At 47.2% G+C, this 16,251-nt stretch overlaps 1 protein-coding gene across 1 annotated transcript; it reads right to left on the bottom strand.

Moving 5' to 3' along the window:
* Nucleotides 1-12,101: 12,101 nt before the first annotated feature.
* Nucleotides 12,102-12,446, bottom strand: LOC135565114 (putative uncharacterized protein DDB_G0283051). The gene has a single exon (XM_065011145.1). It carries the CDS (start codon nt 12,444-12,446, stop codon nt 12,102-12,104), a length of 345 nt encoding a protein of 114 aa, XP_064867217.1.
* Nucleotides 12,447-16,251: the final 3,805 nt, after the last annotated feature.

Raw genomic sequence — 16,251 nt, forward strand, 5'->3', positions numbered from 1 at the left:
TGTGTGTGTGCGTGTGCGTGTGCGTGCGCGTGTGTGCGTGTGCGTGTGTGTGTGTGTGCGCGTGTCGTTGAGCTTGACTGGATGTGGCTGAACTAGTCAGACAAATGGACTGCAGTCTCAGACAGGCAAAATTACAGCCATAACTTCAGAGAGGGGAACCGTGATTACTAGACCATTGTCATATGAGTAAGTCTTGCACAGCATAAAATTGGCCATTGGGCTTTTTATCTAGCGTGGAATTGTCTTTCCTCAGCAGGATCACTGACATCCTTCCTGCTTTAGCTGCCTGTGTTTCCTAAAATGGCGCATATATTATTAGAATCGTCTCAAACCTGGAGATTGAAGCAAAAGTCCTGCTCTTCTTCGAACCTACAGGGATAGCTTGCTGTCTAGATAGGTGAGTTACTGTAGATGTGTGTGTAGGTGGCGTGTAGTTATTGCATCTATCTCAGCTTTGTGTGGTACAAGGCGTATTGGGAGAGAAGTGTGCCTGCGAGAGGACTGACTGGCAAACGTACAGTAATGAACGATGCCAAAGACCTCGTTTTTCATCCGGGATACAAAATGTCAGGGAGGAAGGCCAGAAAGACATGGTGAGTCTCTCGGCTGCAGCACATGGGACTCCAAGTGCACCTCATTAATCACAGCTAGGGGACTGGAGGTCTGCAGCTCAAATGGCACCATATGCCCTAAATAGTTCACTACTTTTGACATAAAAGTAGTACACTATATAAAGAATTGGGTGCCATTTGGGCCGCAATCTATATCTGTAATTATGAGAGACTTGTAAACGGGAAGTGCAGCTGGCTCCCTCCCTCTGAGAAGGTTACAAAAAGAGTAAACAGTGCAGTGCACAGGAGTGTGCCCTTACAAGGGCACGAAGACAGGAGCACCTGTTGCACATGTGTACTTATTGGGCTAATCGTCACCTGGTCCGCTATGCATCAACATACTGTAGTTGAAACAAACAAACAAACAAACACTGTACACGTTTCATCTCTCTCCTTCATACACACACAAATATATGTCACCAAAGGAATGGTTTCTTACGTTTTATAACACTCACTGAATTATCTTCCCATCCCTACCTCATGTACCCTCGCCTCAGCCCTCCTCAGCCCCTCCTTCCTATCACCCCAGCCCTCCACGCCACCCCTCCAGCCCCACCCAGTCCTCTGCAGCCATAAATCGTGAGGACGGGGAGCAATTTAGAGGGTAATTAATTGATGCTGCTTCCTCGCTGTAAAAAGACAATAAATGAGTGTGGAGCTGGGGCCAGTGTGCTGTGTCAGTGTGTGTAGCTAATGACTCTTTAGGGCTGGGGGAAGCTGGGTAATAAATTAAACAGGAACAAACTGCCCTCCTCCTCCTCTCCCTACCCCCTCCTTGCTCTGCATCCCTTCTATCGGGTAGAGAACAGGGAGAGGGAGAGAGAGAGAGAGAGAGAGAGAGAGAGAGAGAGAGGGAGAGAGAGAGAGAAAGAGAGAGAGAGAGAGAGAGAGAGGAGAGAGAGAGAGGGAGAGAGAGAGAGAGAGAGAGAGAGAGAGAGAGAGAGAGAGAGAGAGAGAGAGAGAGAGAGAGAGAGAGAGACGGAGAGAGAGAGAGGGCGGGGAGAGGGTGCGAGGGAGCGAGGGAGAGAGGGAGAGAGGGGGAGAGAGAGAGAGGGCGGGCGGGGAGAGGGAGCGAGGGAGAGAGGGAGCGAGGGAGAGAGGGAGCGAGGACAAGGCCATCACTGTGATGTAGTGGCTGTGCTGCTCTCCACTGCACAGGGCTGTGTGCGCTCACACATTCAGAGAGACAGACACACTCCTCTGTTCACAAACTGAACACCCGCTGTAGACACAGAGAGCACGTTCAAAAGACTTCACAACCGACATGACCTGTGGTTTATTCTCCCACGTTGTGTGACGCATTCCTTTATTTACTGCCACTACTGTCTGGCAGAGCTTGTAGTGCAGCTTTACGGTTGGTGAATATATATGACATCCTCAGAGTTAGTCAAACTAAGAACACACTTAGACTGTGTCACAAATGGCACCTTATTCCCTGCAGAGCCCTGGCAAAAGTAGTGCACTGTATAGGGAATAGGGTGCCATTTGGGATGCGGCCATACACTATCCATGACATCAGGCCCAGATGACATTACATTAGACCAGTGTCCCACACACTTTACGTACCTGTAAGTCATGGCGCTAGAGTGACTTCTGTGTTAATGTGCTGGAATGTACGCAGCCTACCAGTCTCCTTTTCTAGAGGACGACAGGAGAAACCAAGGACAAAACTCCTCCACGCGCGCACACACACACACACACTCTGCTGCTGCTACTGCCGTGTTGCCAGGTCCCACCAAACCCCTGTCTCTCTCCCCTAAGGTGATCACTGAGCAAACCAGTACACAGAGAGGCGCGTGATGCAGCCCGAACACCTAAAAAGCCCTAATGCTGAAGGGATCATGCCCCATCACCAGGTGTGTGTCCCAAATGTCCCACCCTAATACCCAAAAGAGCCTGATGGGCTCTGGTCAAAAATAGTGCATTATATAGGGAATATGGTGACATTTGGGATGCAACCTAGATATGAAATTAATGAGCATTCACGGTGGTCCCTGACCCACTATTATAATGAAGGACAAAGCAGGCATTCTTAGCTGCTGGCCAGGCCAGCGTTAGTTTCTCCTCTATCTAGCCCCAGTGGAGAGTGGGTCAGAACAGCTGCCATGGTGGTTAATTCAGGGGGACATAGATGAGGGTTGCGCAGGGCTAATTCAGAGGGACAGAGATGAGAATTGCGAAGGGCTCTAGACTGGCTCTGGTGCACCGCGGATGTTTGGGACTGCCTGTAGAGTGAAGCGAGGCCTGCAGAGAGAGACTGCACTGCAGGGCGGGCACACAGAAGGGAGTCAGGGGTGATGTGTACCGTGCGTGCGTGTGCGTGTGTGTGCTGGCTTGCTTGTATACTATGTATTGTTTATGTGTGTGGGTTTTCCTGACAGAAAGATACAAACGAGGTCGAGGCAAATTCACTCCAGATACGATGACAAACACGGAAGACTTGCAAATGAGATTAAATCTAGACAAGAGAAGAGTAACGGAGGCTCAGTTCATGTCCTCCTAATTAGACATCACACCAATCTTTCCTCTCTCCCTCACCTCTCCCTCACCCCCTCCCCCTCTCTCGCTATCTCCATCTCTCTCCCTGTCCCTCTCCCTCTCACCACCTTCCCTCTTTCCCTCTCTCTCCCTCTCTCTGTCAACCACCCCCCCCCTCTCCCGCTTTCTCTCTCTCCCTCCCTCCCTAGTTAACGAGCGTGGCTCAGTGGCAGTAATGTAGATAAAAAAACTCCCCCAGATTGATCTGAATGGCCTGTTGAAATTTGTTTCACTCCCGCATATTGATTTAATTCTGTTGCTTGAAAAGCACTAATTAATAATGATAATAAAAGTGTCACAGATCGTTAACATCAGCGGGCAGCGGGGGGATATTTCTTCTGTGGTCTTTTTTTTCTTTTTCGTTCTACTCTGTTTTTTATCCTTCCTTTATGGCACATTTTAGTCCCGTGTCTCGGTTTAGGTGATTTCTCCTCTGAACAATCTCTTAACTTCTATGGAAATAGTAGATACGACACATGGCTGAAAAAATATTCCGTAATGAAACGTCCCGTAGTTCTGTTTCATATGATTTACTTGTGTAGTTACTGTGTAGTTACTGTGTAGTTACTGTGTAGTTACAGGTTATTACACCAATGTGCTAAAATACCATGTAACAGCAACCTGATTTTAAGTGTAACTAATCCTGATTTTCCATAAATAAATCCATGGGGGAGGCCAACCCCTGTGTCGGTAGGTTTAAAAAAGTGTTGATGTTTTTTTGTTGTTGCAAAATATGAAATGTTTAAATGTTTAAATGTTGTAAACCTATTTATATTTGTAGATGAATGTTGTGAGATTATAGAAACTATTCAAGAGCTTTTCTGGCCTACTCTACACTAGTTAGTGGTTTTGCAATAATGTTTTGCTCAGGTTTACCTGCCTAAGCATACAGTACCCCTCTGGACAGATGAAAACAACACTTTTTCTGTCAGCACAATTCGAAACAAAGGTGCTGCAGATTTATGCACCCTTTGCTTTCTTTGAATCAAAGCAAAGCAGAATAATTAGCCAACAAAGAACTTTGCTCTCGATCCTCGGTTTGATATTTGTTGAGGCGTGTGTTTTCTTCTCTCACTCTCTCTCTCTCTTTCTCTCTCTCTCTCTGCTGTTTTTCTGCTTGGCTAGCATCGTCCTCCCACTCACCTCTCTCTGTTCTGTACTCCTAACTTCTAGTTCCACCCTCATAGGCCTCTCCTCAGTAAAGGGCAGCACACATAATGAGGCCCTCACTCTTACTCTCCACCTATTACATATGTGCTCTCTCTCTCTCTCTCTCTCTCTCTCTCTCTCTCTCTCTCTCTCTCTCTCATGTTCCATCTCACTTCTCTCTTTTACACTGGGGCCCTCTCTCCTTTGTCTAACCCAGTAGAACGATAGAGAGAAAGAGAGAGGGGAAGAGAGTGGGTGAGAGAGAGAGAGAAGAGAGAGAGAGAGAGAGAGAGAAGAGAGAGAGAGAGAGAGAGAGCGAGAGAGAGAGAGAGAGAGAGAGAGAGAGAGAGAGAGAGAGAGAGAGAGAGAGAGAGAGAGAGAGGTAAAGGGAGTGTGTGAATGGCTGCCATGAAGATAAAGCTATTTGGCAGCAGTGTCACAGACCTTCTCACCATCACATCCAGTGAGGTGGAATAAGTGGAGGAGGGAGAGAGAGAGAACGGAGGAGTGGAGTGCTCCATCCATTATTGCCAGGCATGTCTGACACAACAAAAGACAGAGTGCTGGGAGAGGCCTCTTGGCGGCGAGGGCCGGGGAACTTCAACAATATTTTTTGGCGCCTGTCAGGCTGTCCAATAAAGGGGGCCGATATATGAACTATCTAGCACTGATGTAATGCACCTCATAAATCCTCTTTAATTACTGTGTGTGGGGACAGCCAGTGGGAGCCTGGCTGGATTTATGGTGTCTCTCCGCTTGGCATCTTAACGACTCTGTGCTTTTAATATCATTACCCTGTAATTTATTATGCTGCCATAGTGCACACCCAAACCTACAGCATAACTCTTGTTTATTTATTCCCCTTTAAAGGCCACTTCTTTGACACAGGCATTTAGCACATTTCACTTGAGGTTTAATCATTTTTTCTAATGATCCCATTATGCGGTGGTGTCCTCTGGCTGGCTCGCCTGCGGGTAGACCGGCGTCGGGGCTCGGCCTGGGACTGGGCCTGGTGGGGCACCAGGGCTGGGATCTGATAGGGCCTGGCCCGGCCCAGTCTGTGTTGAGTCCTGCCCCAGCAGCAGCACTCCTCACTGGGAAAGGAAGCTCAGTGGAGGGGGTGGGAGGTGGCAGTGAGAGGCAGGTTTTAAGCGTCGTTGCGTCCTCTCTGCCAAGGCTAGAGCCTTGAAGCCCTGCAGAAAGAGCAAGACAGACAGATCTCTCTCTCTCTCTCTCTCTCTCTCTCTCTCTCTCTCTCTCTCTCTCTCGCTCTCTCTCTCTCTCTCGCTCTCTCTCTCTCTCTCTTTCTCTCTCCAAGACCAGGACCATCACTTTCCCCTTTCCTTCCTTTCATTCTCAGCTTCATTGTCCCCCTTCCCCCTACCACATCTTTCTTCCCTGACTCCTTTCATCCATCCAGCTCTTCTCTCTCTATTTCCCCTGCTTCCCATCCCCATCCTTCCTCCTTCCCTGTTTGTCTTCCCCATTCTGCACTTCACTGAGAGGGGGAAGAGAGGCGACAGAAGAGAAAGAGAGAAAGTGAAAATAAAAAATGAGTGCAGGGTGTGGACAGGCATGCCATGTCAAGCTAATAGCTTCCAGAGCAGGGTTCCATATTACACCCAGGCGCTAGGCCGTCTCAGCCCGTCTCCCTAATGCTAGCAGCTAAATGCCTGCGCAGCCCCACTGACAGTGACATATTAGTTTTGCAGCCTTTTGCAATCTGATATCTCAGAGTTTGCCACCGTACTAAAGATTTGATTAATGTCATTCCATTTGGGGCCTGTAATTGGCCACGACTGCAATGCCGAATAATCAGGCGTTCCGTCTCGGAGCAGAGAGGGAAGGCGGGAGGGAAGGAAGGAGGGAGGGAGTGAGAAGTGAGGAGAGAGAGAAAGAGGGAATAAGAGATAGATAGAGAGAGAGAGGGACACAGAGAGAGAGAGAGAGAGAGAGAGAGAGAGAAAGAGGGACAGAGAGAGAGAGGGACAGAGAGAGAGAAGGAGGAGAGAGGCCATGCTAATGAGAGAGCTGGCTAATTAAGCTTGCGGCACGGCAGCGACAGTTACTGATGACTCCTATGACAAAGAGGCCCTCTCCCACACAGTGCTGAGTCCTGCAAGGCTGCAGGGCTAGGCGAGGAGAAGGATGAGGAGGAGTGGAGGGAAGGAGAGGAGGAGGAGAGTAGGAGATGACAGCAAGAGGAGGAGGAGGAGGACAAGAGGTGCAGCAGGAGGAGAGGAGAGGGTGAGAAGGAGGAAATGAGAGGACGAGAGTAGGAGAGGAAAGAAGGGGAGGGATGGCGTCGTAGCAGGAAAGAAAGGTGCATTATCCAGGCCAGGCGTTCATAGTAGTTCTCATTTTTATGTAAACTTTAGACTTTTTTTCACTCCATATTTCCAAGTGGTTCATTTGATCACTCTTTTGTTGCTGAGAATGTTTCTGCACAGCAGGAAATGCAAACTTGAAGAATATTCCAGGTTTAAAAAGGCTTCTAAAGTTTGTAATTTCCACTTCAAAATGTCAGACTTGATTCGCTCTGACGAAAATGTTATCAACCCCTACAACAAAAGATCCGTCAATTATAATCTACATAATAATTCACATTTCCTGTTGCTGCAGGGTTATTTCCCTCAAATTAAGATCCTACATCGGTAGTAGCTCTGATCAGCTCTTCAAGATTAGAGCAGAGAGAAGTGCTGACTTGGAAAGAGCCTCCAGGCGGGAGGAAGGTAACCATGCTAGAGACAGACAGGCAGCAAGGGGGAGGAAGGAGACATCACATTACAGGGAGGGAGGAAAACGCCGGAGTTGAGAGGAAATGTGATTCATCACAGTGATGATGTCAACCGGAATGAAACCACTTGAACCAAATTGTAAAACCTTAACTGTAATGACTCCTGTGTTTTTTATGTTAGCATTTTATAGATCACATTCTGCCAGGTCTTCCTCGCAATGCAAAAATATAGGTTTCTAACCCCCAGGATCTTACCATATTATAGGTCAAATAAAGGTCCAATTCAATGGTAAACAGCATTACCCACTTGAGTTGCTTGATACTCTAGCAGCATGTAAGAGACTAAATGGGGGAGTTTGAGCATCACACCTAGAAAGTGAAAGACAAGTTCTCCTTATTCCCTCAGACCTGAGGGAGCCAGCCACTGCCCTGCCCTGGTCATGTGATTTCCCCATATAGGGTTGTTGTTGTAGTGACTCAGCATAGCCAGTTAGCCCATTGAAGTTCTCGGGCCCAAATATGGTATTTCATCTCCTGTTGTGTCGGACAGATATGTTAGATATGTAAATATACAAATAACATATAGCTTCACTGCTGTGGAAACACCAAATAGAGTCTATCAAGTTCCCTTCCATCGACCAATGAAAGTTAGCCCTTGAATACGAGTTAAAATATGAAAATGGTTAATAATAGCAACAATATTTTCCTTTCGTGTGAAAATTGTTTGATAAGTATATTTCTCATGACCTTAGCTGTATGAATGAGTCACCATGGGAAGTTTTGGAGTGGGAGGAAATTGTTGTCTGACTGTCGCTTCTCTCTCGGTGTGTGTGTGTATGCTGCGTTTGTGTTTAGTGTAGAGGAAAGAAGAGGTGTGAGAGTGTGAGTGATGACAGAGGAAGAGTAGTGTTTGGAGAGGGATTTGGCCTTCCACAGAGACAGAGTATCCGTCCCAAATGGCACCCTATTCTCTTTGTAGTGCACTACTTTTGACCAGGGCCCATAGGACTCTGGTTCAAAGAAGTACCATATATAGGGAATATGGTACCATTTGGGACAAAACCAAGGATTAGTGTTATGTCTACTCTGTTGTGTGTGTGCTGAGCTCACAGCTCACAGCAGACCTGCCAGTCAGGAGAGTCATGACAAGACAAACACAGGGTTAAATCTCTCTCTCGCTACCCATTTGTTGAAGACTTACACCCTGTCCTCTGTCGGCTTGTTATTTGCAATGTTTTTAAATAGCAGAGTGTGTGTGTGTGTGTGTGTGTGTGTGTGTGTGTGTGTGTGTGTGTGTGTGTGTGTGTTATGTCTTTCACAGCATGAGAAAATTCTATTCACAAAAGTACTAACTAGTTTGATAGACAGAACGAGAGAGAGAGAGCTTGGGAAAAGGAGAGCAAGAAAGAGAGAAAAGTGTGAGAAAGAAAGAGAGAGGAGTGTGAGACAGATTCCATGTGTGTCGGGGGCATGTAGATTAATGACAGCAAACAGAGAAAACAGCATCTGCAGCCTGGGATGCCCTGGGAGAACAGGGGGAGGAGGAGAGGAAGACAGGAGGACAGGGGGAGGAGGACAGGAGAACAGGGGGAGGAGGAGAGGAGGAGGAGAGGAGGACAGGAGGAGGAGGAGAGGAGGACAGGAGGAGGAGGAGAGGGAGAACAGGGGGAGGAGGTGAGGAGGTCAGGGGGAGGAGGAGAGGAGGAGGAGAGAAGGACGAGGAGAACAGGGGGAGAACAGGGGGAGGAGGACAGGAGGACAGGAGGACAGGAGGAGGAGGAGAGGAGGACAGGAGAGAAGGACAGGAGGACAGGGGGAGGAGGACAGGAGGACAGGAGAGGAGGACAGGAGGACAGGGGGAGGACAGGAGAGGAGGACAGGAGAACAGGGGGAGGAGGTGAGGAGGACAGGAGAGGAGGACAGGGGGAGGAGGAGAGGAGGACAGGAGAGGAGGACAGGAGGAGGAGAGGAGGAGAGATTCATGTGGCAAGAGAGGTGGGGGTCACAGTTAGGGGGAGGGGGAGGGAGGGGGATGATGAGTCTCAGTTGGTGCTCATTTGAACTGGAACTGACCTAAAGATAACCCTCCAACCCCTCCCTGACCCTGACCGTTCACAAGGGCCCCTGGATAAAGGAGGGCAGGTCAACAAATGAGCGATGGACTTAAGAAAAGAGAAAGAGGATGAAGAGGGAGAGAGGGAGCCTATCTCACAAACATCTGGTGCCTAGTTACCGTTTTTCACGCGGGACCCTGGATAAATGCTAACTCTGTCCCTCCTCCTCAAAGTTACGGGTTCAAAAGGTTATGCACGGCCCATCCATTTAAAGTCCTTGCTCTTTTGATTTATTCCCCAAGCTAGTGCTTCTCTAAGGATGGAGGGAGAGAGAGGGATTGAGGGAAGGAGGGAAGACATAAACATTGACATAAATCTCCTGGGATTTTTCCCTCGCAAATGTTAGCCTCTTTTTCTCTCCACAGGCACGCTCGCACGCTGGTGCAGGAGCATGCACACACACACACACACACACACACACACACACACACACACACACACACACACACACACACACACACACACACACACACACACACACACACACACACACACCAATAGCCATAAACTGTCATGCATACCAACAAACACACTTTCACACATATGCAGGGAGACAACAGATTCCCAGTAGGCCTGTGTTGTCTCACTCCCTCCCTCTCTCTCTCTTCTCCTCATTTCTCAGATTAGTCATTTTTCCTCAAAGTTAATTTGTATACTCAAATCAACAGTTCATTGCTTTTCTTTGGAACCAACCACTCTTTTGTGTTCCCTGTTGTTTTCCCTTTTCTTTGAATGCTCATGGAAATGTGGGTTAGTCTCGGCCCACTTTGACTGCTCCCAGAGAGTGCTATGCTCTGTCTCTATTTTATAATGACTCTGTTTTCTGTTTTTGGAGTTTCTGTTGATTTATTTGTTTGGTGTCAGAGCTTGGAGAGAAGGAGAAAGGAGAGAGAGAAAGATTGAGAGAGGAGAGAGAGAGGTTTGGAGGATATTAAAGAGGCCTATTTCCTTGCCTGTGTGCCTCCCTCCCTCCCACCCACCACCCTGCCTTCCTGCCAGCCTCCCTCCTTGGGTGCCTGGCAGAGCTGTGTATCCACAGTGTGTCAACCCCCTCTATTTACGCTTTATGATCTGCGCCACAGTAAATGCTACATACATTCCAGCCCCTCATCTCCCTTATCATGCAAACATCGTAATCCCGGATGCAATTTCCTCTCTTTATTGGCAGTCACTTCTGATTTAATGGCCCTTTGATGATTACACTGTAAAATGGTACATGGGGTGATAGCGCCAAGTTGCAAGGGGAGAAGGGTCTGTGTGTGTTTGTGTGTGTGTGTGCGTGCATGCGCGTGTATGTGTGTGTGTGTGTGTGTATGTGTGTGTGTGTGTGTGTGTGTATGTGTGTGCATGTGTCCGTTGGCGTGTGTGTGTTCTTATGTCTGAGAGTTCTCACTGTCAGCCTGTTTGCTGACAGAATGCAGGCCTCACTAGTTTCAGGTCAACATCCATCAATGCAGGCCTGTTACTGTCACTGTCACTGTTATTGTCACTGTCACTGTTACTGCTACTGCTACTGTCACTGTTACTGTCACTGTCACTGTCACAATCACTGTTACTGTCACTGCTTCTGCTACTGTCACTGTTACTGCTACTGCTACTGTCACTGTCACTGTTACTGTCACTGTCACTGTTACTGTCACAATCACTGTTACTGTCACTGTCACTGCTTCTGCTACTGTCACTGTCACTGTTATTGTCACTGTCACTGTCACTGTTACTGCTACTGCTACTGTCACTGTCACTGTTACTGTCACTGTTACTGTCACAATCACTGTTACTGTCACTGCTTCTGCTACTGTCACTGTCACTGTTATTATCACTGTCACTGTTACTGCTACTGCTACTGTCACTGTCACTGTTACTGTCACTGTTACTGTCACAGTCACAGTCACTGTCACTGTCACTGCTTCTGCTACTGTCACTGTCACTGTCACTGTTACTGTCACTGTTACTGTCACTGTTACTTCACTGTCACTGTTACTGTCACTGTTACTTCACTGTCACTGTTACTGTCACTGTTACTTCACTGTCACTGCTTTTTCTACGGTCACAATCACTGTTACTGTCCCTGCCACTGCTTCTGCTACTGTCACTGTCACTGTCACTGTTACTGCTACTGCTACTGTCACTGTCACTGTCACTGTCACTGTTACTGTCACAGTCACTGTTACTGTCACTGTCACTGCTTCTGCTACTGTCACTGTCACTGTCACTGTTACTGTCACAGTCACTGTTACTTCACTGTCACTGATTTTTCTACGGTCACAATCACTGTTACTGTCCCTGCCACTGCTTCTGCTACTGTCACTGTCACTGTTACTGTGACTGTCATGGTTACTGTCACTGTCACTGTCACTGTCACTGTTGCTGCTACTGCTACTGCTACTGTCACTGTCACTGTTATTGTCACTGTCACTGTCACTGTTACTGCTACTGCTACTGTCACTGTTACTGTCACTGTTATTGTCACTGTCACTGTCACTGTTACTGCTACTGTCACTGTCACTGTTACTGCTACTGCTCCTGTTACTGTCACTGTTACTGTTACTGTCACTGTTACAGTCACAGTCACTGTTACTGTCACTGTCACTGTCACTGTCACTGTCACTGTCCCTGTTCCTGTTACTGTCTCTGTCACTGTCGCTGTTACAGTCACTGTTGCTGCTACTGCTCCTGTTACTGTCACTGTTACTGCCACAGTCACTGTTACTGTCACTGTCATTGTCACTGTTACTGTCACTGTCACTGTTACTGTTACTGTTACTGTCACTGTTACTGTTACTGTTACTGTCACTGTCACTGTTACTGTTACTGTCTCTGTCACTGTCACTGTTACGGTCACTGTTGCTGCTACTGCTCCTGTTACTGTCACTGTTACTGTCACAGTCACTGTTACTGTCACTGTCATTGTCACTGTTACTGTCACTGTCACTGCTACTGTCACTGTTATTGTTAGTCACTGTTACTGTCACTGTTACTGTTACCGTTACCGTTACTGTCACTGTTGCTGTTACTGTTACTGTTACTGTCACTGTTGCTGTTGCTGTTGCTGTTACTGTTACTGTTACTGTTACTGTCACTATTACTGTTACTGTTACTGTCGCTGTCGCTGTCGCTGTCGCTGTCGCTGTTGCTGTTGCTGTTGCTGTTGCTGTTACTGTGCTGCGCTGTGGTGTTGTTCTGTTTTACTTCATTGTAAACACCAAACTCTGTTTCCCTGTTGCTATGGCAGCTGAAAAACACGTTCATGGTGAAGAGCTTGTCTTCCCTATTGGTTTTTCTCAGACGCCCCTCCATCCTCTCTCCTCGGATAACATGCAGGTCTAAACCACAGGGACTAGTTTAGTTCCTGTGGGCCTTGGTCAAAAGTAGTGCGCCATATAGGGAATAGGATGCCATTTGGGATGTAGTCCAGAGTTTTTAAGGTCAGAGCTAACTGTGCCATGTGACCAGGCCTCTTCTCAGTAGGGGAGGGTGGGCGATGGGCTTCAGCTTGTTGCTCGACTCCCCTCCTACTGTTAATAGCCTTTCTATCATTCTATCATACCCTGTCAGTAAACTACTGCTCCAAGCAAGTAGGAGCACAATTATCAGAGTGCCCAGCATTGCATACAAACGACCGTCAAGAGAATAGTACATATCTGTGTATATTTAGCGTCCATCATGTTTTAGAGGGTATTTGAGGGTAGCGGATCGGAAAACAGGACCAGGCCAGTGCCAAGAGATAGAGGCATAAGCCCTGTCCAGAAATAATCACTGCTTGACTTGGGCAGGAGCTCACCGGAGCTGACTACCGGCACCTCAAATGTTCTACTGCTTGAGCTCCTGTTCCTCTTATAGAATATTAGCTCAAAAGTATTGAAAAGCTCCTGCACCTAAATTTAAACAGTACCAGCAGCCAAATTGAGTACCGGCACCTATTTCAATCCAAGTCAAGCACTGGAAACAACCCTTAGCCCCAGCCTCTAGCCCCTAGACATTTTGCATTTGTGGAGAACTGAGAGGACTGCATATGTTTAAGCAATCCTTTCAGATCTCCACAAGTGGGCTAGGGTGTGCTTTTGGGACAGAGACAGAGGCTGGGTGAGGTGAGGTGAGTGGGCAGGCCCAGCTGTCATGGCCTCCCAGCTGACTGAGTGACTGAGTGAGTGTTGCGAGGAGTGAAGTGAAGTGAGGGGGCCGGAGAGGGTGTCACTGGCAGACAGATAGATGGCCATTCCTGTGGTATGTAAATCATTCCTCTCTCGTCACTGGCTCCCTCCTCTCCTCTTCTCCTGTCTCCCTCACTCTCTCCCTTATTCAGCTGCCTGCCTGGGCTCTTTTGTCTTACCGCTGTCGTCGTTCGTCATGGGCGGCTGGGACAAGAGGTCAGGAGAGGGGCTTGGTAAGGCCACGGTGGGGTGGAGGGGTGGAAGGAGGGGCAGTGTTACCTCAGCCACCTCCCTCCTACTGCCCTCTTCAACCAAACCTTCACCTGGAGTTAGTGTTGATGTTGGTGTCAGACTGCCCCCTTTCTTCAGAGGAACCAAATAGAAAGCATGTATTTCATGGCATTCTTTTATTGTGAAAATTATCAATGCTCAAACGGAAACCCATCCAAACATCAGTAGCCAATCAGTGCATAGAACATGCACGCCAATACTTTACCTTGTTTTTTCTTTTGCAGATGATGCTGTATCACGTGGCAACGAGGCTCCACTGCTCTTAGTTCTAGTTGAGATGGATGTGCCAATCAGCTGCGGATATGGAACGGCCCAGGAGCAAAGCTCTAACGTATTCCCAGGGTGTGATGTGTGTGTCGTAAACACAAGCATGCCACCATATTGTGGAGCGGCAGATCATATTTTACACTGTTAACACGCCATCTGGTTCTCCCTATAAGCATTCACAACACATAATGGAACACACTCTACAGGCAGGGTCACACACACACACACACACACACACACACAGACACACACACACACACACACACGCTGAAACACACAAGGTGTGATTGGGGAACGTCTTAACAAATTATTCCCAGATGAATATTCATAATGAGTCAAACAAAGACTCCAAGGCAACGCGTAGAGAGAGAGAGAGAGAGAGAGAGAGAGAGAGAGAGAGAGATAAAGCCATTGAATTGAATTGAGAGAGACATAAAATTACATTTAGAATGTCTTTATTCTTTTGGAACTTTTATGAGTGTAACGTTTACTGTTATTTCTTTTTGTGTTGTTTATTTCACTTTTTCGTTTGTTATCTATTTCACTTGCTTTGGCAATGTCAACATGTTTCCAATGCCAATAAAGCCCCTTAAATTGAAATTGAATTGAATTGAATTGAGAGAGTAAAAACACCACCCTTATAAATCGCTGCAGCTCATGCTGTGCCACAGCTGAACATGGCAATGTGGCATTCCTGCCATAGCCCAGCAGCTAACAGCACTCCATCTGACGAGTGACAGGATTAGGGCTAATGGACATGGTATCAATTACCACTATTACTGGGAGAACACATTTGTTATTGACTGTAATTATGTCGGCAGACATGTTGACGGTCACCAGACGAAAAGCCGATAGCAAGTAAACAGTTGTTGGGAATTTGTGTTTGATGGAGGGTGGAAGAGAGAGGGGGGAGAAAGATGAACGAAGGAGAGATGGGGAGAAAAAATAGAGGAGAGAAAGAAAGTCAGGGAGGGGAAAAGATGGAGAGAAAGGGAGGGAGAAAGATGAACGAAAGAGAGATAGGGAGAAAAAGAAGGGAGATGGAGAGGGATGTAGAGAGCGGCGAAGAGAGAGAGAGATGCAGAGAGAGAAAGATATGGAGAGAGAAAGATATGTATATATATATAGAGAGAGAGATGCAGAGAGAGAAAGATATGTATATATATAGAGAGAGAGATGCCGAGAGAGAAATATATGGAGAGAGAGAGAGAAAGATATGTATATATAGAGAGAGACAGAGAGACAGAGAGAGAGAGAAGAAAGGGGGGGAGAGAGAGTGTTCTGGCTGAGTTGACGGAGGCCCATTCATCCTCCATGCTAGAGCAGATAGAGTGCTGGAGCTGAGAGGACAGGGACCATAAATCAGCCTCCATGACACACACAGACTACTACTACTACTACTACTCCTACTCTTCCTACTACAAATACCCCTACTACTACTACTACTAAAACTGCTCACCCACACAGAACTTACACACAAAGCACAGACCAATGTTTTCAACATTGGCATTGTGAAGACAATGTGGACAATAGTGTTTTTTCTATTCTATTTTCACTCTCTTTCTCTCTCTCTCTCTCTCTCTCTCTCTCTCGCTCTTGGCTTATACATTTGACTTTCATTCTGAAACAACATTCATTCTCCTTCTGCCACTGCAGCTTTGGTAGAAAAGACCTTGATCAGCACAAACACTTTTACCCCCTTTATCATCACTAGAGAACCATTCTCAAAAACATTACAGAAATAAGATCTCCCTCTCTCTCTCTCTCTCTCTCTCTCTCTCTCACACACACACACACACACACACACACACACACACACACACACACACACACACACACACACACACACACACACACACACACACACACACACACACACATCCCCCCCACTCTCTCATCCTTTGTTTTTGTCTCTTTAGATAATGGAGGACACCCTCTAGCAGGCTAATGATCTGTGTCTGAGGTGCTGGGCTCCACTGGCTGGGTCTGGTCAGGCTGTGTTAGAGGTATTGATCAGCAGGTTGATTGATCTGAGGATCTGGCTGATTATTGGTTCATTAATCAGGCCTGCATTACCCTATCAATAAAGCTGCCAGCACACGTCTGGAATACACAGAGGAGAGGAGACGAGACGCACTGGAGAAAGGGAGTAAATGAGAGATGGAGGAGTGAAGGAGAAACGGATGGAGGAAGACACTTCTCTACTCCCACCTCATTCTATAATCTCAGTATAGTTGGCTTCGCTGGAGGAGGTCAGGCACCCAAACAGCTGACTGTCACTAGCTCAGACACACTTTCACAAACACACACAAACACACACACTCTGTCACAAACACACACACACACACACACACACACACACACACACACACACACACACACACACACACACA

The sequence above is a fragment of the Oncorhynchus nerka genome, linkage group LG27, assembly GCF_034236695.1.
Source record: "Oncorhynchus nerka isolate Pitt River linkage group LG27, Oner_Uvic_2.0, whole genome shotgun sequence".
In the NCBI taxonomy this organism is placed as follows: domain Eukaryota; kingdom Metazoa; phylum Chordata; class Actinopteri; order Salmoniformes; family Salmonidae; genus Oncorhynchus; species Oncorhynchus nerka.